Source organism: Photinus pyralis, unplaced genomic scaffold, assembly GCF_008802855.1.
Source record: "Photinus pyralis isolate 1611_PpyrPB1 unplaced genomic scaffold, Ppyr1.3 Ppyr1.4_LG5, whole genome shotgun sequence".
NCBI classification, from domain to species: domain Eukaryota; kingdom Metazoa; phylum Arthropoda; class Insecta; order Coleoptera; family Lampyridae; genus Photinus; species Photinus pyralis.
This window is the reverse complement of record NW_022170596.1, coordinates 4128332-4155669: the sequence shown is the minus strand read 5'-3', so window position 1 is coordinate 4155669 and position 27338 is coordinate 4128332. Positions and strand designations below refer to the sequence as shown.

The 27338-nt window shown below is 37.0% G+C and overlaps 3 protein-coding genes across 8 annotated transcripts in view; 2 read left to right on the top strand and 1 right to left on the bottom strand.

Annotated features, from left to right (window-relative positions):
• Positions 1-4461: 4461 nt before the first annotated feature.
• LOC116171720 (venom dipeptidyl peptidase 4-like) lies at positions 4462-9931 on the top strand. 2 transcript variants are annotated; one of them, XM_031488700.1, is made up of 15 exons: positions 4462-4488; positions 5381-5516; positions 5569-5660; positions 5713-5787; positions 5837-5889; positions 5939-6135; positions 6182-6342; positions 6417-6638; positions 6690-6913; positions 6961-7174; positions 7222-7406; positions 9044-9238; positions 9299-9459; positions 9503-9714; positions 9763-9931. In XM_031488700.1, exons 1-15 carry the CDS (start codon positions 4477-4479, stop codon positions 9907-9909), a joined length of 2286 nt encoding a protein of 761 aa, XP_031344560.1. In that variant the 5' UTR covers positions 4462-4476; the 3' UTR covers positions 9910-9931. The 2 variants fall into 2 exon arrangements, with proteins under 2 accessions (XP_031344560.1, XP_031344561.1); XM_031488701.1 differs by having other exon boundaries at positions 5713-5792; positions 5845-5889.
• Positions 9932-10530: 599 nt separating this feature from the next.
• On the bottom strand, positions 10531-12501 carry LOC116170854 (probable cytochrome P450 6a14). 3 transcript variants are annotated; one of them, XM_031487384.1, is made up of 5 exons: positions 12341-12501; positions 11150-12284; positions 11036-11104; positions 10853-10984; positions 10531-10801 (listed from the first exon to the last, which is right to left on the bottom strand). In XM_031487384.1, the coding sequence occupies exons 2-5, from the start codon at positions 12216-12218 to the stop codon at positions 10638-10640; spliced, it is 1434 nt and encodes a 477-aa protein (XP_031343244.1). In that variant the 5' UTR covers positions 12219-12284; positions 12341-12501; the 3' UTR covers positions 10531-10637. The 3 variants fall into 3 exon arrangements, with proteins under 3 accessions (XP_031343244.1, XP_031343242.1, XP_031343243.1); XM_031487382.1 differs by having other exon boundaries at positions 10853-11104; XM_031487383.1 differs by lacking the exon at positions 12341-12501 and having other exon boundaries at positions 10853-11104; positions 11150-12334.
• A 7461-nt stretch (positions 12502-19962) lies between these two features.
• The window catches only part of LOC116170852 (inactive dipeptidyl peptidase 10-like), a 226028-nt gene continuing 218652 nt past the window's right edge, over positions 19963-27338 (top strand). For 2 of the 3 annotated variants that reach the window (XM_031487379.1, XM_031487378.1), the window contains exon 1: positions 20121-20137. The gene's annotated coding sequence lies outside the window, so the exon portion shown is untranslated. Of the gene's footprint in view, positions 20138-27338 lie in introns of all 3 variants that reach the window. The other variant, XM_031487380.1, reaches the window with a different exon arrangement.

Here is a 27338-nt window from a genome sequence, read left to right as displayed (position 1 = left end):
TTTGACAAATTAAATCAATGGGGTAAAAATAACAACTTAATTATAAATACTGAGAAAACTTCAGTAATACACTTTAGAAGTAAGCGCAATACCTGCAAAATCGAAAATGCCCTCGGTATTCCATGCTCCACCTCTACAAAGATGCTAGGAGTAACAATAACAAGAGATCTATCATGGTCAGAACATATAGACAACCTGTGCACTAAGCTTCGGAAATGCTGTTACGCGTTACACTTTTTTAAACGTTTGTGCAATCAAAATACGCTTTTAACTTTATACCACGCAAACTTTCACGCTATCATAAGCTACAACATTGGTATCTGGGGTGCCAGTGCGCATGTGGAACGAATCCTTAAATTACAAAAACGTGCAGTAAGAATAATGTGTCAACTTACATTAACAACGTCGTGTAAAACTTACTTCAAAAAATTAAAAATCTTGACAGTCATTGACCTTTACATCCTGGAAACATGTTTATACGCCTTCAAAAATAAAAAACAGTTTATTAAATTAACACATGCCTATAATACACGTAACAAGTTAGTACTAAATCCTGGTCGGCATAGAACAGCACTTTTTCAAAATAACTTAAACTATTTAAGCTGTAAGATTTTCAATGTCCTCCCAAATTACATACAAACTCAAAACGACATTCGCAAGTTCAAAAAAGAACTCAAAACATACTTACTAAACCAAAATTTTTACAACCTAAAAGAATATTTTGAGCATTGAGTTATATAGGTCAACCCAATACACATCATGGTTATTATGTACTTTGGTGTGTATTATTGTTTTTATGCATGACAATTACTGCCTACTATTGTTGTACATCTTGTGCGGCAACGTTGTTGCAGTAAAATAAACATTATTATTATTATTATCACTGAAACTGTAGGTACATGGAATAACAACATCTAAATTGTACGTCGACAAGAGAGATACAGCACAAGAGTATGTAGAGTCTTGAATCAGAACATGTTGGCGACATAGTGTAATTGCATCGCTCCATCCATGTTTATATGATCTAAGGTCGGTGGTCAGTTGATTAGCATCGGTTGTCGGGTGGTTAGCTTTAGTAGTCGTATAGATGGCGTCGTTGGATGAACAGTGTAATGGACAGATGGTTCGCGCTAAGGGGTGGATGTTCGGCGTTGGTGGTGAGGTTTTCGCCGTCAACGATGGCATTTAAATGGCCTGTGATTGGGTATAAGGTTCTTTGTTTGGCGGGGCAACGGCAACGACGGTTGGATTAGGAGTAATGCAGCTTCCTTTATCTATCCGCATTTACCACATGGCTCCCTCCCAGGTTCCTGCGTAGGTTAATAGAGGTAAGAACTTGGTCCTTAGATATGTGAAGGTGGTAGCGCGTGCGTGGTAACTTGTAGGTGTTGGAAACAGTTATTATATAGCCCTTCTACTGCATGGGTGAACGTCCCCTCCCTTTTCAGATATTGGGCTGAGTTATGTCTACTCGGTGTGCCTGTTTTAATGACGAATACACTACACATCGTGGCTTCAGATCTCCCCTGTATAGAGTAAGTGCCCATCTATGGTATGGGGAGAGGAGAGGGGGCTTACCTGGGATCGAAGTGAGAAAGTATGAAATGCACTATGGGCATAGCTTTAGTAGGTATATAATTTATACGCAATGTCAAAAGTTGAGTCTAATCGATTCAACATTCACAGTGCCCTTTTCGCATCTCGACCACTTATGGGCCGAATTGCAAACTTTGTTATTTATGAAAGTATTTCAATGAAATTTGATACATATGCACATGGACTCCGGACGCAACTCGTAGAGAAGAACCCCAGTGTCAGGTCAACCATACTTCCGAGAGTGCTGTTCACTCTGCGAACAAGGAAGAACGCCGCCACAGGAGTAAAACCAAGCTACAAATTATTAGGTTCTGACCTACCCAGGCCCGAAGAGTGAAAAGCTCGGGAAACAACGACGCCCACCAACAGGGGAGGCGCTAGAAGAAGCAATACAAACCGTCCACAGAAATCAAGCACCCCCTGTATTTGAATGCATTTTTCAGTTCTACGTGTAATTGTACGTCTTTCTTTATTATATGGTTATTATCCGAAAAGCTAGTAGTTTTAAAAGATAATTCGATTTTTAAGAAAAATGGGGCATTTGCAAGCGTCAGTATATATTGTCAAAATTATTACTTAGATTTTGATTCCAGGTTTTATATCTTATCCTGGATTAAGTAAATGTCAAATAAATACATCTACTATGAAACATTAAAAATATAGCTTACAGGGTGTTTTTTTGGTAGGTCCAAAGTCGCAAAACTTCATATTCAAAATCTCACTTTTTTTAAATAGAACACCCTGTATATTTTTCTGTCATCATTTAGCTCCTCCAAAAACCTTCAACTTTTGATAATAAGGTCCTATACCTCTCTGATAGTTTTCGAAATATTTTGGTTTTCCTGGGTTTTATATACTATAAAAGAGTTATATGTAATTTACATAATAGTGAGGTGGCCATTTTTATCTATCTCGTCCAAAACGAAAATCATATCGATTAATTTATTTTTCAAACAATTTATTTTAATCCTGGAGAATAAGTAAAAACATTTGACTACAATGCAAATTTAATTCATCCAGTCAGTGATATTAGTTTCATTTTTTTTCATATTCACCTCGTTTGTAAATTAGAACTTATTTTAGATTAAAATATAAAAAGTAGAAAAACCTAGATATCTGTTTATGTTTTTACTATCAAATTTATTCTCCCGTTTTTATAGACTTAAATCAATTAGAAAAATGAATTAATAAATATGATTTTAGCTTTGAACGAGGCAGATAAAAATTGCCTTTTTTTGCATGGCCACCTCACTATTATGTAAATTACATATAACTTATTTAAGATTAGAATATAAAAACCAGGAAAACCAAGATATTTCGAAAACTATCAGAGATAGGTATAGCCGTATAGCACATTATTATCAAAAGTTGAAGGTTTTTGGAGGAGCTAAAAGATGACAGAAAAATATACAGGGTGTTCCATTTAAAGAAAGTGAGATTTTTTTAATATGAAGTTTTGTAACTTTGGATCTAGAAAAAAACTACCCTGTAAGCTATTTTTTTAATGTTTTATTATGTATTTATTTGACTTTTACTTAACCTGGAATCAAAATTTAAGTAATAATTTTGACAATATACTTACTGACGCTTGCATTGCCCAATTTTTCTAAAAAATCGAATTATCTTTAAAACTACTAGCTTTTCGGATGTTAACCATATAATAAAAAAAGACGTACAATTACGCGTAGAATTCAAAAATGCATTCAAATACAGGGGGTTCTATTGAAAAAAAATGTACCATTTTGGCGCCCTACTTTGTGGGCGCACCCTGTATAATTCCAAATATTTTTAAAATGGGGAGAATATTCAATCATATCATAATACAAAAGCACTCTATCGAAAAATCTTATCTTCAAGGCATTAAGTTACTCCGCGTAATCGTTGACTCACCCTGTACTTGTAAAAGTTTTGATGCACTTTCTTATTTATTTCACATTTATTTACCTATTTAGACTACCTACTTAACTAATCAATTCCTTATCACCAAACTAAAGTTCAACAAAGTATGATTCTCACAAAATGCTACAACACTCAATATTTCCATGGTTGAGCAAGAAATCCATGGGATGCTACTTAGCTGATGAAAGTATGCCATCAGGAGTTACTAAAACAATAAACCGGATAAGATGTAAAATGAAATAAACGCGTCAAATAGAAAAATAAACAGTACGAATAGTTCTTGAAATGAAGGTATGGAAACCGATACGGCGACAAGTACTACAAGCGTTAAAACGAGCGGTCTTCCACTTACGTCTCAAAGGTCGTAAAGTTTGCGTTGCGTACCCTGAAACCTTACCGGGAAAAAGCAAATTTTTCGACGTTTGGTGGTGTATTTCTCAAATCAAACATTTTGGACCATTGCTTTTTTTGGAAAAAGAGGTTTGTTTTGGTTCTTTTTACTCTATAATTTTTTTCCTTGACATACCTATTTGCTTACTATAGATAATATGTCTCTAGATGGGAAAGTACTAACATCATGGATAAGGAAAAAAAGGTAAATCGTAAATGAAACAGCAAAGAAAATCTAGTACCCAAGAACAAGAAAGAAAATCATAAATGAGATCGATGATGAGTGGAAGATAAAGAATGACCACAATTTGCCCACTCCAGGGAAGGGAAGGCTATATCCGATTATGGAATGATGAAGTCGAAACGATGAGTAGGTACAATAGTTGAGTAGGGCAACTATTGGTTTTTAGTACGAAGGTGAAACGCATTTTATATGTTGTACCTTCACACAATCTGCATGTTTACTCTCACAGTTTTGATAAAATGAGTAGATTGTTTATGCACGGCTATTTGATTAGATAATTTTTTACTATATGTATAAGTGATGCTCCTATCGAAAATCAGTAAGCCCAAACAGTTGTGAACGAGATAATGAGGGTGAGGGTAAGTTATTTGTGTTACAGTCCACTCGGCTTTAAGTTAAAAGTGATAGCCTTGAGTTTCACGATTAGGGGCCCTATTCTTGAACATGTGACTTCCGTCTGAGTATGATGTCATGTAAAGCGATTTTCATAATTTTGTATTCTTGACACTTTAAACCACTCGAGCGGGCGAGTCACAGTTACATCTCGAGCGATTTCAATCGAGCACATTTTTTTACCTGTGTTCCTTTAAACACATTTTTAGGGTTATAACTTGAACATTTTTCAAAAGTATATGCCCATATTTTACGCGTTGACGCAAAAAATGAAAAACGCAAGCGTAATTAATCACAATTAGACAGATCTGAACGAGTGGCTTGAGGAAAAATGAGAATACAGCGTTGCCAAGTTGACAAAGTCGAGCGGTTTTATTTCGTGTCATGAATACGAATTTGGCGAGCAAGTGAGTCACCGATAAGAAAGTCAAGAATAGGGGTATAGATCCTGTATTTGTTGATGTTATCTATTTGAGACACGTAATTATCTTTTTGATAACTTCTGATTCATGTAGATGTAGTGAAAAATATAATGTGTAGGCATCCTCAATGCGACTGTTAACGGGGAGTAGTGTAATAGTAAAAGGAGGACGTAATGATGGTATTGCCGTTTATTTCTACTGATAGTGAACAAAAGATCACAGCCAATCGCGGTATTCCATTTATCGAACACACATATAGAATCGATGTATTTTTGTAACACCTCCGTCCTACAGTGATCCAGGATACTATACTTTATTGTAAAGCTTCATGTCAGTAATTTAGGATAGTGGATCAGGAAAAAAGTTTTAATCCACTGCTCAAGGCATACGTACATTTTATACCGTCAACTAATCCCATTGTCAATCTCTCTCGTAGATTACAACAACGAAATTTCTGCTGAACATAGTCCTACTAGGCAGCTGCAGTGCCCAAAACTTAGAGCCCTTTCAACTAAGTGAATACTTGAATGGCTCATTTCTAGATTCTGGGTGGAATGGTACCTGGATTTCTGGTACACACGCACACATTTACATAATGCGCCCAACAATTGTTACTTTTTTCAGATTCGTCATTTATTTTTAAAGAAAGTGGGAACATTTACAAGGTAGATGCTGCTGACGGCCAAAAATACTTGTTTTTGGATAAGAATATTTTCGTAAGATCCCTTCATTGATGTTTCTACATCATCGTCATGCATTTAATTTTAGACCGATTACCCTTCGAGCACACTAACGTTTTCTAACGATTTAAAATTTGTCTTAATAAAGCACAACATTAAACGAGTAAGGTGAGTAGTTTGAAATTGATTACTTTTACCCGAAGTGATTTTAGGTGTTTAGACGTTCCGATACCGCTCAGTATACAGTTTACGATATCGACGAACAGTGAGTTACTGACCTATAAAGGTAACGTACCGTAAGTTGTATTTTGCAGGCAGTATCATCATCTCCACAATGGAGAAGCCTTACAGTACGTTGTTTGGGATCGCCAAGGAAAAAGTTTGGCCTATGTGTATCTTAATAACATCTACTATGCAGAGACAGTCGGTGGTATAGCAACTCCAAGGCAAATAACAAGCGATGGTGTACCTGGTATAATATACAACGGCGTTCCCGATTGGGTATACGAAGGTAAATATTGATTACTCATCACCATGTGTGCAGTGTTTTTTTGTAGAAGAAGTACTATCCTCCGGTTCTGCACTTTGGTTTTCTCCAAATGGAAAAGGTTTAGTGTTTATTCAGTTCGATGACAGAAAAGTAAATGACTTTCACTATTTCATTTATGGAAACTCAACCGTGCAGTATCCAACTGTGGCCACCATAAAGTATCCCAAGGTACCTATTTAAAAACTAGTTGAGAAGTATCACACCAATTTTTAAGTATCCCACCAATTTTTATTTATATTTAGTCAGGAATGACCAACCCGACTATCGACGTAAAATACGTAAACTTGAAAAATAAAGAAAGCGAAGAAACTAATATTTCATACGTAGACTATGTATCCAAAGACCAGATTCTAAAAGATGTTATGTGGGCTACAAACATAGATGTTGTTATGGTGTCGTTAAATCGTGTACAGAATACTGCGGTTTTGCTTAGTTGTAGAGTCACTACCAACAAATGTAACGCAGTAAGTAAGCAGATACAGTCAAGGAATCAATATGTAATGTAATAATTCTAGTTTTACATGAAAAAACTCCGTCACGGATGGATAGATTTAAAGATACCTATTTACAATAGCGACGGATCAAAATTTCTGCTACTACTTTCTGAGCCTGAAGGAAAAGACACCTACAGACATTTATCTTTGGTTGAAAACCACAATATCTCAAAACGCAAAAGACTTACATTTGGTAAACGAGTTGTTATCAGTGTGTATGGATGGGATGAAGCTAGGAGTTTAGTGTAAGTGGTCTTTTGTTGTTTTGATTCCTCCAACAGTGCCCATTTAGATATTACGCTGGTACCATCGAAGGTGACCATGGCCAACAACACGTTTACGTTGTTGATATCAAAACAGGTACTGATCGTTGCCTCACTTGTGACGTCGCCACACCAGAAGGTCCCTGCGAATTTGCAAGCGGTTCATTTAGTGCAAAATTCTCCTATTATGCGCAAACGTGTGGCGGACCTGGACCAAAAATTGTACAGGTCAAAAGTCTGACGGTGAGTTGATCTTAATGACGACAAAGCCTTAAAACCACTAAACACAGTCATCTGCGTCGTTCGTATGGGAGGACAATGCCGATTTACGCAAACGCCTTTCTAAAAAATATAGGCCGATTATTAAACGAGTTCATGTGCCACTCTCCAGCGGTTACAGGGCTTACGTTCGCTTACGGCTACCGCCGACCCTAGACGAAGGCGACTATAAAAAGTATCCCATGGTTGTAAAGGTGTAAGTATACAGTCTGTTTCAAATTGAGTCGGCACTCACTTTCTTAGGTTAGAAATTCTGTTAAATTATCAAAAGTGTATGTATGTTTTTCTACCGAATCTGTAATTAAAAACATCGCATTTTTGAAATAATAACAAACATGCGACTTTTTTATATGGAACACCCTGTGTATTATTATATCATATGCCACCTTATTAAATTCTCTAGAAAACTTCTTAATGCACCATAGCCAAGTTCTTTCAATTATTTTCATTTCGATCTGGATATCCATGAAAAGGGTAAAAAAAATACATAATAGCATTTAAAACAATAACTGAAACTAGTACTTACTTATCATATTAGCATTGTTTAGATGAATAAAGATATTAGATTGTTAACAAAACAAGTATAAAACGTGAAATAAGTAGGTACCTAATACATATAAAAATAATTTACAAGTTACAAATATACCTACCTCTATTAAAGAAGGTGTTAAAAAACGTTTCTATTTTTTTCAGTATAGGGCGCGTAAAAAGCATATTTTCTAGGAAATGTAATAAACTTCAAAGTTAGCTGTCAGATACTTTACAACACACAAGGTGAATTTTACCATTTTCATGGATCACTAGATCAAAATGAAAGTAATTGAAGAATCTTGGTTATTTGAAGTATTTTGGCTATGGCGCATAAAAAACTTTTGTAGAGGATTTAATAATCTTCATACAAAAAGTTACATTTTTGTTAATATCTGAAAAATGCAATGTTTTTTTTTTTTTACAAATTTGGATACAGTAGGCAAAAATACACAATTTTGGTAATTTAATCGTCTTCCCAACTCTACAAATAAGAAAGTTAACAGATGCCGACATAATGCCGATAGAGACCATTGCACTGGTTCCATGTTTTATCGCCCGTGACAATTCATGAGAAGTACTCGTCATCCCTAGTTTATCGGTTAGTTTCAAAATTCAAACTACTATTTAAATTTAATTTTCCAAAAGTTAAACTTTCGCAAACAACGGCTAGCTCATGATATTAATTTTTAGTGCAATTGCCTTTGAGTTGAACTTTTCTGTATAATTGAAAAAAATAATTAACTCGTCGTGCTCCTGCAGACTTCCCATAATAGTAATAAAGTGAAATAATTACGTATATTAAAATAAAAAAAGAAAACAAAATCGGCTTCCGTCTACATCCGTCCTAATTTAGACTTTACTTCAAATTCCCGTACCAAAATCATACGTTTCCCACTTAAATCGTTTAAGGAGTCTCTATTGAACTGACAAGAAATTACTTTTTTAAACGCCCTTAAAAGAGAACTGTAGCGAAATCCCTGGAGCGTGAAGCTCAAGTATCGACTGTTGAGCTAAAATTGGCTCTAAAATGTTGAGAAAGAAATTTCATGAAAAATCTTGGACCTTGTAAAGGTCTTTCTGAATTTCACGCGATTGCACAAAATTACACAATCCCCCGGCAAACAAAATATCATTTAAAAGTGTTATCTGCAGGCGGTCGACGGAATTATATGGTGCAATCTATTTTTCTATGTTCAGGGTTAAAGAGTTAGGGTGCGCGCAAATTTCATTTTCATGACCAGCTAGATATTTAGAAAGCCTCTTCGTAATGCGATACGTAATTTCAATGTGCTTCGTTTTTAGCTACGGAGGACCAAATTCAAACGAAATTTCGAACGCATACTCAGCTGGTGAAGAAAATTACTTTGTGACCAACCGTCAATACATCTACGCCTCCATTGACGGAAGAGGTTCTGGAAAGAATGGGGATAACTTGATGTTCGAAGTATATCGAAGACTGGGTACGGTTGAGATGGAAGACCAAATTGAGGTGACCAAGTACGATCACTACCATCAAACCAAATTTACCTATTCATTATGGCCTTGCTTGGGTTTCAGATATTTACATAAGCACTATAAATATATAGATGCGAATAGAACAGGAATTTGGGGTTGGAGCTATGGTGGTTTCGCAACCCTTTCGATCTTAGCAAAGGATACAGAAAATGTATTTAAATGGGGGCTAGCTGTTGCGGCTGTAACCAGTTTTAGGCTTTACGGTACGTTTTGCGTTTTATTTCGCACGTATAATTGACGTTTCAGATACCATTTACACCGAAAGGTATATGGGATTACCGACCAAAGAAGATAATGAACAAGGCTACAACAACACCGATCTCACAAGGTCGGTTGAAGCATTCCGAAATAAATTGTTTTTCATAGTTCACGGTAACGCAGACGACAATGTCCACTACCAGCAATCGATGATACTATCAAGGGCGTTGGAGAAAGCCGATATTATGTTCCTTCAGCAGGTAACAACTATAGAGACACTAGATCCAAAGTACTAAAACAATTTTTAGAGTTATCCGGATGAAGGTCATTTGATTGGATCTGTGCGCCCTCATCTATACCATACCATCGATAGATTTTTTGATCGCGGTTTTCATTCAGGAATTAGTGGGAATAAAGCACCTAACTTGAGTAGAAGGAGGAGGACACGTTTTTGACAAATAAACTGTTTTTAGGCGACTCGATTGATTGTGGATCTTACATAGGGTCAAGATTACCCTTCATTAATTAAAATTCATATGTGTATGCTTCTATCACATAAAGAGAGCGCATGCGTATTCTCTTGCAGTCTTACATTCGATGGCTACACCACGTGCTGCTGCTACGCTGCGTCCTTCTCATCCACACGGAATAATACACATGCTCCTCTCTCACGCGCTACCTAAAATTGCGACAACAGTACTGTTCCGTGTAAGAAAACGACGCAGTATAACAGCTGCTCGATGTGATAGAAACAGACAAAAATTATATTAATTACATTAATTTTAATTAAGGATAGTCTTGACTTAATCTTTTAGGAAACCCATTTGCAATGCGTTTGTTTACATATTAAGATTGCTTAAAACTGCATTTCATACGGTAAACAGATGGGCGACGGTTGACCTTATGTGAGATCTTATACTATGTGTTGCATTATCCCGTAATCTGACCCTTTCCATTTTTTAAATTATGTGTTCCAAGTTTGTCTGGCCCTTCTAGTGCTGCAGTAATGTTGCTTGCAGAAAACATAATACCTACTCGTATTAAGGTTGGGTGATTTCATAACCAAAAGAATGGAATGAACCAGGACTGAATAACGTTTTAATAAGAACAATTCGTGTAACATTGGCAAATTGTAACAGCTACGCTTGGTCGCCTCTTGTGTTTTTGTTACCAATATCTGTATTTATGTTATCTTTTTAACATCTAACCAGATTGGATCCCGTGTATTTGTAATCAAAGCGTATTTATTAAAAACAAGAGGTTTGGTTTTAGGGCTGAGAGAAAATGAAAAATCTCTCATGAGACACGTCAAACCGACTTTAACTTGCATCATACCAAATCGCATACCTGTGTGAAAAAAGGTTAAAGAATTCCGGTTTCAGGCACTTGACCACCTACCTATGCAATTTCGAGGGCCTTGTCCGAACGGCATGAATACAAACGGATTACTGTTGTGTATATTTTCTGTAGAGAATCGTTCGGGATCAAATAGGTCAGGATCTTTGAAATATGACGGATCTTTATGTAAGCCTAAGGTGGGCAGTAACACTAGCGTGTTCTTCTCGATTATTACGTTAGTACCTGGTACATGATAGTCCTTGACACATTCGCGTGTTACAGCTGCTAGCGTTGGGTATATCCTCATTGTTTCTGAAATAAAATTACTGCAAGACAACTGGCAAGTCGACTACTTACCATATATAACTTGGTCCAGGTACTTCATATCCGCAAGAGATTCATAGCTAATTTGGCCACGATGCTTTTGTAAAACTTTTACGATTTCGTCTCGAACTTTACGTTGAATTTCTATATTTTTTGCCAGTTCGTACAAACAGAACGTTGAAACTGAGGAGGATGTTTCAAATCCCGCGATAAAGAATACGAAACATTGTGCTGCCATCTCCTCGACGGACAATCGATGTCCTTCCTTATCTTTTTTTTGCAATTCAATTAAAATTTGCAACATATCGTTTCTCTGAATGTCACCGTGCTTCCGGTACTTGATCGTTTCTTTAACAACGTTTAAGAAAAAATTGGTTGTTTCTTTAGGGAATAGAGATTGTCTCAGCGTTCTGGCTATAGCTGGAGAACATGTGGTAAGTGCTCTGGTTAATATGTACGATGCTCTATTTGTCTCAAATATTTTTCGGCCGTAGTAACGAAACGGGGCGTCCTCATCTTTAAAACTATTACAATCCAAACCAAAAGCGCAAGAACCGATGACGTCTGTAGTAAATCGTGATACAACTTCTTTTATCATTACTGGTGTTTCGTCGAGACAATGTCTGGTTACAACTTCTTGCATTGGTGTAGTACACTGAAGTAAGGTGTCAAACATCATCTTCATTTTCCCCGAGGTAAATGTCGGCGTTAATTTCGTACGCATCTCTCTCCACATTTGACCACCAAGGTTAAATAGATGTGCGCTTAACGGATCGTATTTTTGATTACTGTAAGTTCCGCGGTTGACAAAGTATTGGAAATCATTTTGCAGAACATTCTTGATGAAGTCGGTTGCTATTGGAAAGTAAACTGGTCTTAAACCAATGTATAGTCCGGCATGTTTCAGATCACGACGCTTGAACTCATCGTAACATATTTTTAACCACACTCCTATTGGATATGCTCTGTCATAGTTACCAAATGGAAATGTAGGCGACATGTAGGAAACGTTTCTTCTTTTCCAATAGGTATATCGCCATCGAATGAAAACAGTTCCAAGGAATGCAACGAGTACAATGAAGGAACACACCTCGAAGAACATGTTTTTTCACAATAACGTAATCGCGCTATGGATAATGTGGTTTTAAAATTTCCTCGTGTATCAACTCTAAAATACACAAAATAAAAAACATTTACTTATTCGTTACTGAATTATGATCGTACTTTGCTTTTATTTATTCATTATCTTCTTATCAACATAAATACTAGGTGATAAGCATTGTGCAACTTGACCAGAACGTTAACACTTAGGTTTATTTATAGAAAACACAAAACAAAAGAATAGTATATTGAAAGACAAGTGTTACAATGCGACCTATTGTAATACGACTATCTTGTGGCACGAGTGTTTTCATACTATTTTTTCTATTTCGGTGCTTTAATTTAATTAAAAAAATCATTATCATATCAGAAACTAGAGGGAACATTAGAACTAACATGCTTTATGTTGGGAACACTTTTTATGCCGTTAAGTTTTAGGTTGGCAGCGTAGTAAGACTGACATTTTGAAGTTCAAACATGGAAGTACCCAACGAAGTACCTACTTGTACTAATTAGTAACTGCCAACTTAAAAGATTAGTTACCAAAAAAAAACGACTATAATCGCTGTCTTTGTACAACTGTTTTCGGCCGAAAACAGTTGTACAAAATCATCATTATTGTGACACCGAAATAGAAAAAGTATATTTAAAACTTCACTCTGTTACGAATAATGTGCTTCCCGTTGCCACGTGAAGCGTTAGATACCCGTTTGGTGCATATAGGTAGTTTAGATAAGTTAGAATTTTATATTTTTGGTAAACAATCCATCATTTAGGTTCGCGGTATAAAAAGGTCGTTGCGAAGATACTGCATGTCTTGAAGAGTGTGTTTTCGTTTCTAAAAAGACGTAACCTTTCATTTGTACTCTTATTTAATATCCCTACGCCATCTAAGTAGGTAATTACCTTGTAATCCGCTAGTTTGGATGTAAGTAGTTCATGTAGTGAATTTGTTATAGATTTCTTATTACAATAGTTCTTTGTTTTGCCGTTAAAGCCTGTCCGAGTGTTAGAGATTTATTTTACATACTTCTTTGTCTTGTTAAAATTCACGTTTTGTATTTCTGCACTTAATTCTATCTCCTCTTTAATTAAGGACGCCATTACTTTTACTGACTATTGTCTTACCGTAAGGGATTTATTGTTTTAGCTTGAACATATATTTTTGGAGTGGTTTCTCTCTTTCTTTTGATGTCTGTAGCTGTGGCTCCATTGAATCGTTTTTAGGGATCTGTATTTGCATATAGGTAATCCGTACGAAGTATGTTATGTATCTAATTATTACGAAAGAATTATTTTCTTAATACGTATATTTTTAATAGCGTTATCCAATAAATACAGACAACTCAATGCTCAAGCAAAACAAAACAGCAAGGATAAAAGAAATGAGTTTACGGTAATGATTGAATTAATACGGTATTTAAAACTCATTATGCAAAACATCTTAATACGTTACGGTATAGTAAAAGCAAATTCAAACTATCGGTACTTAAACAAAACTTGACGGCGAAAAATAAGAAAGATATAACCATTGAATATCCAACTCCTCAGAATGCTTATATGAGCGGCAGACTTTGGAGTATGTCGCCGGCCGTTATTTTCCAGAGGGCGCCGCGGAACGTGCCGTTTTAATGTATGCCAAACGTTGCCGCTAGATGGCACCCTGCGGATTTAGATATTTCAATAATAGCGAAATTTTAATCACAACAGTTACCGCGATCCACTAACAGGGGGCGCTTTTGAGGAACTGTGATTACAGACGGTGTTGTTAGAGCATAATTGCGCTAAATGTGCACTGCACATCATAATACTAATATTAAAAAGGATTGCATTTTATCATTAAGGGTGTATTCCACTTAAATTTTAATTCTATTTGACGTATGTTGGGTTGGCTAATACTTAATTGCAACGAAATGGTAACGAGTAGACAAAGATCGAAGAATGTACCTGCCCAACCATTGTATAAAGTAAACAAGTAATTAGGCTAATTTATTAGTCATTGTGATGAAAATGCAGATAATTACACATCGATTAGAAGACGCAGATATAATTTTATCATCATATTATACAGCTATTCCTCAATAATTTCACTTTTCCCAGTCTGTTGATACCGATGTCCAAACGGCCAAAAAAAAAGGAAAAATTTCGAAAGGCCTAGACGCGGAAGTCGCGGCACCCCCCCGCGGGGGCGGACCGGTACCGGAACACGGGGGCTGGAGAGAGGGCTAAATTGCTCGAAAACGTGACGTCTTTTCTCTATCGGAATTCGGAACGCATCCGATGTAAAGCCCGGAAGGTCCCGAGCCTAACGTACGGGGTCGTTACCCCGACATAACTTTCGTTTGGGGGTGAGGCTGAGGGGGAGGGTGCAAAGTTGAGCATCGCCGACGTCGCTCCGCTTTATCCTTCGCGACGCGAATACCCGACGACCTAATAAAAACTTTCTAAGGCTCCCAACTTACGGCGTACCGTACGACCCCCTTCGTCGAAGGGGTCGAGAGGGGTGAATTTTGAAAGAAAGTCGGACCGATTCGAGACATAGAATAATCGCCCGTAAAAAATATTTACGGCGGCCGGGCGGCCTCGGGGAGGGTGAGTTTTTAGGAAGTCTACAAAGTCTTTCCCCCGACGTCCTTTTCACACCCACGCACTCCTCCATTAACCCCCCTGGACCGTTAAACTTTTTCGTCGTTTTGGAGTTTATTCGGAAACTACGAGGGTTAGAATTATTGCATACTTTTTTCATATTTTGGCGTTTATTGGGGAACGTGGAAAGTTAGAACGATGCGGTTTTTGGCGTTGGTCTTCCATATTGCACGTCCACTTTCTAAAATCGAGGCCATTTCGGTACATGTGTGAGGCGAGACGGCGCAGTCGCAAAAAGTAACTTTCTTATTTACGCAGCATTTTGTACGAAATTTTGGTGTTAGGTTTCTCTTAACAAAAGTGAATAAAATGCACTTTTTAAAAATCGTACTGCGCATGCGCAAAACGCAACTTTCTTATTTATGGCCATGATACAATAAATTTGTATCATGATTTATGGCGCGATTTGTACGAAATTTTGGTGTTAGGTTTCTCTAACAAAAGCAAATAAAATGCCCTTTTCAAAAATCGTACAGCGGTTATCGGAAAGATATAACTAGGACATCGGACTTCCCTTTTTAAGCGCGCTCGTTTTGAGATAACTTTTAACGCCGCCTGACGGTTTTTTCTACAACTCATTAAAACGGCATTCATTAACCATGCTTACCCAATTAGGCACATTCAAACTTCAATACGCATTAATCCAATCAATGCCTAGCCTAATCGGAATTTTCCGACGCAACAACTGTTGTGGTTGTTTACATCCCGGCATGTCTGCAAGATGTGAAAACAACTCGATTTGGAACTCGTTTCTATCCTGGTTTTCGCTTATTATGGCAATCTAAAGTATGGTTAATAATTAATTAATGGCGTTGAAATCTTTAAATATTAGTTGACTCCCTTCTTCCCTGGCAAAGAGCCAACGCGCCCTGTTGAGCTGACAAGGTTGTGACCCGAAGTTCAAAGGTAAATTTTTTAGTTTATTTTTTATTTCATCTACTTGCACCGAGAGGAAGTGTAAAATATTTCGATTTGTTGCATAATGTATTGGAGGAAGACCAGTTATTTGACAAACCGACAAATAAATTTGGCAATCGTCCTTATAAAGTTCTTGAAGAAGGTTCAAACAGTGTTTCCGCCGTTATCTTTACCGTGGAGGGTGTATCCTGCTACAATGCGAAAGGAATGTTTTCGCCACCTGCGGTAATTATCAAAGAAAACAGTATCAAAAGAGAACTTGAAGAGAATTTACCTCCCACCCGGAAGTGAATTTGTTTTATCGCCCAAGCCGGCGTATATAATTCACTTCCATAAAACCAGAAGGTTCTCCTACTCCAAGAACTTCAGGTGCTACCAGAGACTTGCTATAACTATTATAGACTGCGCTTAACGTATCTAAGGTGTTGTCGACACAGTATGCAACACACAACGCACCGCGGGGCAAAAATCGCTGAGATGATATGCAATATAATGAAATAAGCTGTTATTGTAGACATTCCGTTCATTAATCATTCTGGTGATTAGCTCGAATTAGTGAACAGATAAATTTCTGTTGAGAATAAACCAATAAACTTAGGTTAACTTGTGCCTATCAACATGTACTCTGTCGATAAATTTTTTAATAATATGCTGATTTTCAACGGATAAAAGTTTAAAGGGCCAATGGATCAGAGCCATTCGAAGAGAAAAATTTACTCCCGCCATAGTGCATTTGCGGGGAATGAAGCCGATTTTAGAAAGGTACCGACGAAGGTGTTAAACAATAATGCAATGCCGAGCGTTTTCGACTTTCCCATTCACTTAAAATAACGTAGAACTATTATTCGACATCCTTTACCAGCAAGATAAGGGCAGTACCTATTTGCCTATTAGGTATAGACGTAACTAAGTTCTTACTGGTACTAAGTATATTTCAGGTTTTGTTACAAGAAAAATAGCTAAGTCTGTTAAATGTTCCATCAGAGAGTCATTCAAAGCTTTTAACTAGAAAAAATCGTGGAGCATTGTTGCACGTATCAAGCGATACATTAAAAATTTGCCAAATTGCTGAAAATGTGTTCATGTTTTACATTCAATCCACTCCACACCGCGTTGTAACAAAAGGTTACCAGCAGTCTAAGAAAAATAAATAACAGTTACAGCCCATTTGGGTCTTTGGATAGGCATATATTGAATCAAAATACGCTAAATAATCATATCTTACTACTTACATCTTTAATTTTAAGAGTATATTTTCCCATACGTGTTCTCCACCAAAATACACATATGTATAAATCAAATTAGGACTAGAGTAAGGCAGTTATATACCAATTTAGTTCAAATAAAATACCAATAAATTCGATTAAAACAGTTAATAGCTATATGTTATCTTTTTTTGCTACTAAAATTTAGAATAAACATGGGTAAAGCAAGCTGCAGAACGTACGTCTGTCCCGCGATGAACAGTTGGTTGCCTAACCTATCTTGACAACAGGCGTTTATAGTAAAATCTACGTTACGCGCGGTCTAGTTATAACAAGTCTCTGGGTGCTACTGATACAAAAAAAAGTGCTGGCTGTTCATCAAATTTTCGTCCAAAAAATATAGACATTTGTTTTATCTGTCAAAAATTTGGAAGAAATGGTAAAATCTGGTATCTGCGAAAAATGAGTCGTCTATGACGTTAGCCGGACCCAAATACAAATACAAACTTTTGAGTATGTTAAACGTTTGTTTATGTTTGTTTCGCTATTTTGCACGTTTGTTTACCATTTGGTGTATGGTTTTTCAATATTCCGTTTGGGTCGGGCCAGTTTCACGGTAGCCAAACCACGATAAAAGAAATGGTATGGTAATATGTTAGTGTTAAACGTTTGTGTATCGTTTGTTTACCATTTGGTGAGCTATTTTTTTAATATTCAATTACTAGGCCAGTCATTGGGGATTTTTACCTGGAAATAAGTCCGGAACTTTGGAAACATTGTAGGTTTATAGGTTTTGGGATCTAGAACTAAAATTCGCAAAAAGCACAATCCGAGACATGCCGCCGGCGCCGCCATCTTGCGAAAAATAACGCCCAAAAACGGTTTTTTGCAAATATCTCCAAAGCTATGCATTTTTCGAAAAAGTGTGTAGAGCGCAAAATTAAAGAGGAGGAGTTTCCTATAACATATGTTCCTAGTAAATGTTTATCACGAAATAATGGCATATCTTTTATTCAATCAATCGATTAATTCATTAGTTAATCCATGTTAGTAATTTATGATCAATTAATTTCGATTTAAAATGCTATACTTGTTTCCACATCACCCAAGTATACGGCGCTTTTTTTTAACGTGGTTTCCCCTGTAGGCCTAATCCACTTAGGTACTAAAATTATTACTCTGAGGAGTATTTCTTATTGCCATACTTTTTACGACACGTTTCGTGAACGGTTACTGAATCACGGTTTCTTAAATAGGTTATTGTCCCGTCTTTTCTCTTCAAACTTGATCGTTTAAAAGTATTCAAACCCCGTTCATTCACCATCACAGTTTTACCCTCCGAAAGGCTTTCGTCACAAACAAAACACTTTTCCATCGAAGCCATAATAAAAGAAATAGCACAATCAATTTATTACACTTGCACTTGCAGTATTGTCAAGTAAAATCAACACGTAAACGCCAAATACTTTGCGAATCGTAACATTTTTCGAATTATTACCAAGCACGCTAATTACCGAATCAGTACATATGTTAAACGACACGACAAACGATCTGGTTCGAGGGGCCTTGTAGAGAGATGACGGCTAAATAACCAGCGCCCTCTGGTGGCGCTTTATTGCAGGTGTGCACATCGACATCTGCACTTATGCTAGGAATGTGCCGGTTAGTCAGTAAATTATAAATATAACGAGAAACCAATTGAATAGCCCGTTTTACTATAAAAGATAAATTTATACGCATAGGTGTATGGAGATAGGGGCAGTTTATAGAAATTAACAGAATATGTGGTCATTTAATCAGCTCTTGAGCCTAGACGGCTCACTTTAGCAAAAATATGCTTTATTTTTGATCCCCAATGACTGTCCTATACAGTCGGGTGCACCGGTCCGTAGGCCAAAAAGACCGTACACAAAACACCTAAACAAACCTGGCTAGCTCAAACCTTTATCTTTCTCGGAACAAAACTTCTCCCCAGCACAGAGGAGGAATTCGACTCTTTTCTCAGTTAAACTATTAACTTCTGCCAGATAGTGGGTTAGACCAAATACCTTAAATTCCATTATTTGAACTTAGGAATTTTGAATAAATAAAATGGACCTTGGGCAAGCATCCAAAGAAAACAGTAAATTAAAGGAAATGAAATCGTTCGAATGACATACACAGAAATTAAAGTGAGAATTACGCTAGTATTATGGGCACTTCCCTTCTACAATACCTTTAGATAGATACATTGGTGGGTACATGTACAGTTAAAATACTTGTATGGACCCTGTATGCTTCCGTATGGAGTTAAATGTCACATCATCTCAATCAGATGGCGTTTTCAACAGCGTGGTGGTGCATTCAAACTTTATAATCGCATTATGTTTCCACTTTGACAATTTTTACCCTAAAGCGGATACCGCAGACGTCTATTACACGGGCTACCTTTAGTTACAAACTTGGCGTAGGTACACGAAATTAGCCAGTTTGTGTTATATATCTTCTGATTACATCCCCGTCGACATTATCACGTTTGTTGGTAAATATTATACGAACCACTTTTCCCTTCCCTCGGAAAATAAAAAAAAATTTACATAACACGTTTGTGTGATTAAATCATATCTGTATTTTACATTAGTCCCTGACAACGCAAAGCTGGAACACCCTCCAATTTCGTAAAAGCAATTCTACCGCCGGGACGTAAACAAATATTCGGGAGGAAGATTTGATTAATAAATATCAACAACACAACAACCCCTCGCCCCTCGGTATTTCCGAAGGTATTTTTATAAATTTACATTTGGGGTTAATGCAGAGTGCAACACGCAATTAAAGCCTGACGTGACGGAGAGAATCTCGTCTAGAAGTCGCATTGGTGTCTTCGGTGAGCTGATAGTACTCGTGCTTCGTTATCAGCAAACAGTTGCGAAATTTTCCGCAAGGGGCGCTGCTGTGCTAGCGGCCCGGCGAAAACTGCTGCAGTGGTCCGCTTGAATTAGAGCAAGATGCACCGCGTGAAAATCGCAGTCGTCGGAAAAACTTTTCTTACAGTGTTAGTGCAGGCCACAGCTCGTTATGCCTAACCGCGCTTATTCAAGGCGTTTTTATCTGTGTTTCTTGTTGCCCTAATCCTTGATGTTTACGTGCTTCATACTGGATAGTGATAAAGGTAAAGGACTTGTGGAATGTTTTCTTACTTACTTCAGTATGTAGAGCTGCTGGTAATTGATTGATCAAATGCTAATTTCATTGTAAGTTATTTGGTCGCAAAATGAAAAAGCCAAAAGTAGAACGCGCGATGTTGCTTACAGTAAAAGCGCAAATGAGGAAAACTATGAATAAAAAAACCTTTCAAGGATGCTAGCAGAAAAACAAGCTCCCATAAAAGAAACGTTGATTATAAAAGCTCGGTTCGCCATTTTTCTGCAATGTTTCCCTGTTTTTTCCTAATTAACAGTCACTTGGGATCATTCGTTCAATTGAATAGCGAGTGATGGTTTACATTACGTGGGCGACCAATTTCAAAGTTTCAAAATGATTTTGAACACGTAATTACACAAAGTAATAGTCGAGTTTCCACCCTGTTCAAGGGTTTCCGTTGTAATGAACGAAATTCGCTACTGCTAAAGAACTAGAAAAAAAGTTATGTAATCGTCGTCAAGCGCATTACAATACGTGTGCCTTAATTTTTGACGTTCCGCAATGAATTAATGCGATACTGACGTGGGAATTGCTGTAGTAATAGGCTTGGCTTAAACTTTCATGTTTTATGTGAAATCCGGCTTAGAGAACATTTCTCTAAATGATACTACAAACGCCAAACAACTTCGGAATAGTAAATAAATTCTGAGCTAACCCAGATACATTATAGTTATTGATCAATTTTGATAGCGTCTAAAAGTTGTGTTGCTCAAAAATTAGGAGAACGCCGCTTTATACAAAAGAGGCGGTCTTCATCAGTCAATATCACCCTGCGGGTAAACATCCTCGTTTTATCATAATTATTTCACAGGGTGCTCGGATACCTCTAGAACCGAGTCTAGAACCTTCGTTTTCCTCGCCGTTTACATTAAAAATGAAGACATTCTACATGCAATTCAAAATTGTTATAATGAACTTATAAGCGTCCTTTGTTGCATTCTATCTTGCTTTATAAAGCTAAAAACAAATAATACAGGGTACTTTCTGGAAGCTTTCTTTTGCGAACATGTGTATCCAAGGTTCAATCGATTTGTTCCAAAAAGTAAATAACAACTTTGTTGTTTTAAACGGTACTGCCTTAACTGCCCAAATATTTTCCATGTAAACTCAAAAAAGCCTCTACGCGCTTTTGATGTAAAGCGATGCACGTAGAAAGATTCTAAAAACTAACTGACGAGAATGAAATAGAAACTTTAAACTACGAAACACTAACAAGCATTCAGATAAAGGAAACATACAGTGTGGGTCTTTGCAAAATTTCTTTACAAAGCAGGGGGAATCCAAACATCACACATCCACAATAACAAACAATACAAAACAAAAAGGATCACACTGTAGATACCATATAGGACACGAACACATCAACACACTACAAGAACAGACCATACAACCAGAAACAGGAGGTTTTTTAAATTGCGATTCAAAACCAAGTGATAACACCATGCAATTACAGGAAGCATATATATACTAGAAGAAAAGTGGAAAGCGACATATGGAGAAAAAGAAAAAGAAATAATAAACCACATCGCCAGTTGTTGTAAAATACTAGCAGAAAAGTAATGTACAAACAGAGACAACCTTGTAACAGGCATAATACACCACAGGCAATGGTACACAAATACAACATCAATTCTGACAAACAACCCTACAAAACATACACGCCGACAACAGTCATAGAAAACCGATACATCAAAATAATACTGGGACCGAACCATACTGACTGACAAAACAATTATACCCAATTGCCCAAGCATCACCTACGCAGACAAGCTAATAATATTAGAAACTTGATTAGCTAATGTTAACAAATGATAAAGAAGCAGCATTGGATAGTTAAAGAAAGAGAAGAGTTGTTAAATAGCCGTAGCAGACGTTAAACTGGGCATTTTGGTCAAAGACAGTCAGTATTGGTGGTTGTAAAGTTTTTGTAGTAGAAAGTCTGTATAGTGTTCTAAGAAATTTTATTTCGTTTTATAAAAGTGAATAGTTCTAGTTCGAGCTAAGCTCAAGTGTTGTGTTACGTGTACAGAGAAGTAGTTTGAGTGTTGTCTATCGAGCAGTAATCGCGTAAGTGTGGCCTTTCTTTAAGTTTGTTCCAAGCACCAGATAAAGTGAAGTTATCCACCAGCAAAAAGCCACTTTTACATAATAGCCAGCTTTGTTTAAATGAAGAATCGAGCGAAAGTAAAGAAACGAAGATTCAGAAGCATCATCAGTTGGTCGAGCAGTTGGTGTTTGTGTTTTTTGTTCTGCGCCAGTTAAAGAAAATCGCAGGAACTCTTTGATCTAATTAGAAGTTTCTTTTAAATATAATTTGTTCCAATCATTCGCATGTGGTACTTGAATGATTTTGTTTCTTACAGCTTTGTTGATTGATTTTTGTCGAATAAATTTGTGTCTTGTGTAAATGATCAGCTTTAATCGAGCCCAAAATTACGACCCAGGATATAAGGTTAGGTATTAATTAATAATAGGTTAGATAATTTCTCTGATTGTGGGGGAGGCGGTTAAGAGTGCTGATTTCGCGTGTTAATAAAATTTAAGTCTTCATCGAGATTTTCGTAGTGGCAGATGCCAGACGCCATTTGCGAAATTTTATAATGAAAACTTTTATATAAAAGATTGTGGTAAAGTTTTAACATTGAAAATGTTTAATTGTTTATGTTTTAGTATATCGGTACAAAGTGAGGAACAAAGTTACGAGTTTCGTTCACGGCCAAAAAACAAAGGTGTCGCATTAAGTGACGATTTCACCGTACTCGGCCGTAATCGGTAGGTAATGGAAAAATCACGGATACTGTCGGTACGGTACCTACAATTGTTTTGTTAATTCTAATCTAAAATTCTCGTACATCTCTTTTGATAGTATTACGAGCTTGTTACGACGCTTATTATTCGGAAAGGTGGGGACAAGATGCGGCCGGTGATTGTCAGCTCCAGGTAACTTGAATGGGGAAAGGAGGTGCCTGGAATTCTAAAGGGCAAGCGGTGGCGACTACTGAAGAATGCTAAAACAGACTTAAAGCGTACAGCAATTTCCATAAGCGGGAACAGTAAATAATTAGATTCGGTAGCGGTTTCTACGCGAAAGCAATTGCATGCAAGAGAGACAATATCCCCCTCACTATAATTAATGAAACTGAAAGTAGCAAAAATCTTATCTTGAAATGAACGGAACAGTAGGAATTACTGTGCAAGAAAAAGCAAAAGCTGTAATCACGGTTGCAGTAAACTTAATCTAACGCCTAACGGTACATCCGTCTCAATCGGAGGCTGTTGCTGTAACCCATTCAACTAGTTACGGTTAATTATACTTATCCAAATAGTCGGAATGAAATCTCCAAATTCGGCAGTCCTTTTATTCCTTGGAGTGTGAGGTCAAGCGGCATAATCTTTTGTCACGTTGACATTTAAACAGCAAGACCCTACCCTGCCGGTTTAATGCGGAAATTTTGTATACCATTAATAACTAAATTCGATTAACGGGTAATTAACGGATTTAAAACTTAATAAGATTGATTTTCTCTCTCTTCTTCCTGGGCAAGAGAGTTTCCGACCTTTTCTTTAACGGACGGCTCTACAAATTAACCCATTAATTTCTACCTTATATTTCCAACTTCTACACAGAAATAAAGATTTTCAGACCGACAATCTGCGTAACGAAGCGCCCAACTTAAAACGCTTCTTGATACCGGGTGTTTATCTACAGTTGGCAATTTGCGTTCAGATCCTAACTAACTACGTCCAGTGTTGAAGCCTCCGCCGCGAGTAATACCGCCAACACCGCCCATAGTCTACAATCATGACAAACAAATCTGGAGCAAGTTAAAAAACAAAGCGCAAACAAATCGAAAACAAATAGCGGACTAATTACAAAACAAATCGCTAGTAGAACGGTATAGTATATTCAATAACGGGTAAAGAATCGCTCTTGAGTTATGGTAACCACCATCATCACTGGTCTTCCAAAATACCTAAATAGAAGGATCCGATACCGTACTGACGTTCACAATGTTAATATTCGTGCTAAGGGGCTATTATCAATGCCGCTCTTCAAATACAAATCTAAGAAATTGTATCTTAGAACGTTTTCGTATAACATTGTTGTACTCTATAAATAGCCTCCTGCCCGAAATGAAACATCTTTCTAGTAAACACTTCAAAAATCGAATACGATCACTAATGCTCGAGTGTTGACATGTCCCAAGAATGTGTATGTAAGAAGGGGTCTGGACATGGGTCGCTTATTATCTCGATATTTGATGATTATATGTATATTTCTTTTCCATCGCATATAGTTCCTTGCGCAGACATATTTGAGGTTAAGTGGTAGAGCGGAGAAGAGCAATTGTTACCGAACTTCGCCTTTGAGAATAGCACAGTAGTAAATTTCAGGCACGTGTCTACACATCCACAATAGCCAAAGGAGCATTAATATTTATCTAATGTACCACATCGCAAAAAAAAATGTGCTAAACTCAATAAAGCAATATTATTATTATTAACTCGGTAAATATGACCTCAGGGTCGTGCGTCTTTTGGTTCGGCGGTGGCGCTCAGCAGATTAGAAGCTCTTGATGCGCAGGTCTTCTGGGTAACCATAAAACACCACACTTGTCGCACTTTGGTGGTATTTTAGTTAAATAATACACACTTGGTCAAATTTTAAGGTGGGACGTTAGGGAAATGGGTGGTCCAAAACAACCATTAATTAAAATTTTGACAGTGTGTCATTTAGAATCAGAGAGATTATGTAAATGAGAAGGGACTGCTAAATGAACGTTACAAGGAACATTGTCTGATAGTTACAACCGACATTCATAGAGGCGTTGCAAGCAGTTTCTCGTTTCTTTTAGTGAATTTAGCGCCCATCAGTGAGGGTTTTGGTTTTCATAACAACAGTTGGAAGCAAATTATTCCACTTCAATATTACAGAATATTCTGTTCTTAAAATAAAAATGAAGCCAGTATGGCACGATTCTAAAGCAGTAGTAGAAAATAAATTCCTGGAGATGTAGGACTTCTCTCGAGACTTCTCTCAATAGTCGAAACTGGAAACTGGTGTTTTCTTATTTGTATTTGGGTCATCTGCTTCCTTAGGAAGGTAATGGGTGCGTTCAGCCGGACCAGTGCTATGATAGCGCCAATGTAGCGGTACTATTGAACGCGCAGCTATCGTTTGACGTCCGCCATTTTTTCTTCATACTTTCCGCTTTGACGATGGAAACAGCTGTGTAAGCGCTGAATACGGCTGAACGCGCCCATTGAGTCGTCTTATAAGCTTATTTTCATCCGGAGTTATTTCAAATATCTGTATTTCTTCCAGCGGAAACTAGATTGGGAGCTAAATGTGATGTAGAACGGTCTTCTAGAGGTGCATAGGCCACTTCTAATCAGATTACTGGATATTAATGCATATACAAATCGTAAGACTCGGTAAGAACTTTACCGAAGAAATTTGCTTTATTTGTTCGAGCAGTTTGTACTTCTGAAGCTGCGTCGAAAGAACCGTGAATGAATAGCGTACAAAATTCATGGGGTTGTTTCCACGACACCTCATCACACGACTTTACATCATTGCGAAATTCCATTAATTTCTACTACTAGATTTAAAAACACAATTGAATTGATTTTATTTTCCCAATCACTTTTCAGGTTTGTCTTACAAATAAACACTTGGCTTGCCCAAATTTACAAGAGATTCAAAATTTACGGAGTTCATAAACACACGTGATAAAGTTTTTAAAAGCAGTTACAAACATCTTAAACATAAAATTAAACACTATCTTTTCCCAATACTATCTAAATTAAATCTACCCACAGTTTCGAAGCCCACAGACAAAAATGGAAAAACTTTTCAAACACTTTGCATGATCCTAACGGTATGCGGGTTTCCATCTCTTTACTGGACATTTCATGCGCCGTGATGAAGTAAATTCCAAAAACTCGCTGTATTTAAGTGGTATTTAAGTTGAGCGTAACAGATTACAAATTCTGAATAACTTGAATGACATGAATAACTTCTTTTAATCAAGTTTTTAAGAACACACTTATCGGGATCCATCTCCACATTTCGCCAGACGGTTACATCAACATAAGCAACATGATATCAACTGCAATTAATTTTATCACAGCTGTCCAGTTTTACACGAAAATCTTAAACAATAATAAAATTTTGGAAAATAACACACCTGTAAATTTAATACAATTTATTTTATCAAATTAAATAAAACAATTTTGCGCATCAATCTGGCTTACATTAATCTAATCAAGGACGAAACCATCTGCGGCGTGACTAGTTTTTCTTAAAAACAAAAAATATTATACAAAGCTAAAATTATTTATTTTATTTATTGTCCCTCTCTTGTTCTGGGATTCTTTGCTCCAGATCTAAGGATCTGCCGAGTCACCATTTTGAAGTGCTTGCTTGGGGTGTAGGGATGATCCCTAGCAATGTAATGGGACAATTTCGTAGTGTGTCAACAAAGGTTCACGGTATTAGCTTCCGTCGGTAGTTCTAATAACGAACAGAATAAAATGCCGTACCTACTTAATATGAAATTGAGTTGCTATTTTGTAGTGAATGCAATTTGGGATAAGATTAAGTTAATAATCAGTTGAAAAGATCTCCTAAACGTTCCCGCTAAATTTTCTTACCAATTTATAATTGGATTGTTATACAATACCTACCCCATACTGAACGCCGCCGGCTGCGTGGGGTACCTCAAGTTATTCCAATGTGCAGAACCCCTAATCCGCGCAACATGCAATATGAATTCTCTGTCACTGACACAATACTGTTTGGGGTATTGTAGGGTTTTAATCCGATACCACTCCGGGATTGTGAAAATCCCATAGAGAATTCCCTTTCCGATACGCTTTTGACATCTCCGAGAGATATTGCGTCCCTTCGAGTCGGCTAATACCTACCTACTCGTAATTTTTCTCGAATCCTGTGCGTAATCTACCATTAAAACACGGGTCGTAATAATCGATCCGCGAGATAATTCAGCGAGCCGTTTCGCGGGCTCATGGAACAAGAACCAATCTTAGCGAGTGGCCCTAAATTTCGCTTAACTGTCACTCCCAAATGTTTAAGTTGAAGCTAAAACTGAAAACTTTCCACATTTGTAACTTGTAATGGAGAGGTGAAACTTTCGGAGCAGTTA

Bases quoted from the DNA above. Each gene is read 5' to 3' on its own strand.
- LOC116171720 (XM_031488700.1), top strand. The intron at 5,661-5,712 runs GTAAGATCCCTT...ATTTAATTTTAG, and splicing joins TTTTGGATAAGAATATTTTC to ACCGATTACCCTTCGAGCAC. The intron at 6,914-6,960 runs GTAAGTGGTCTT...GTGCCCATTTAG, and splicing joins GATGAAGCTAGGAGTTTAGT to ATATTACGCTGGTACCATCG.
- LOC116170854 (XM_031487382.1), bottom strand. From the start codon at position 12,218: ATGTTCTTCGAGGTGTGTTCCTTCATTGTACTCGTTGCATTCCTTGGA. The intron at 11,105-11,149 runs GTAAGTAGTCGA...ATTTTATTTCAG, and splicing joins CCTGGACCAAGTTATATATG to AAACAATGAGGATATACCCA. The intron at 10,802-10,852 runs GTAGGTGGTCAA...TTTTTCACACAG, and splicing joins AGGCCCTCGAAATTGCATAG to GTATGCGATTTGGTATGATG.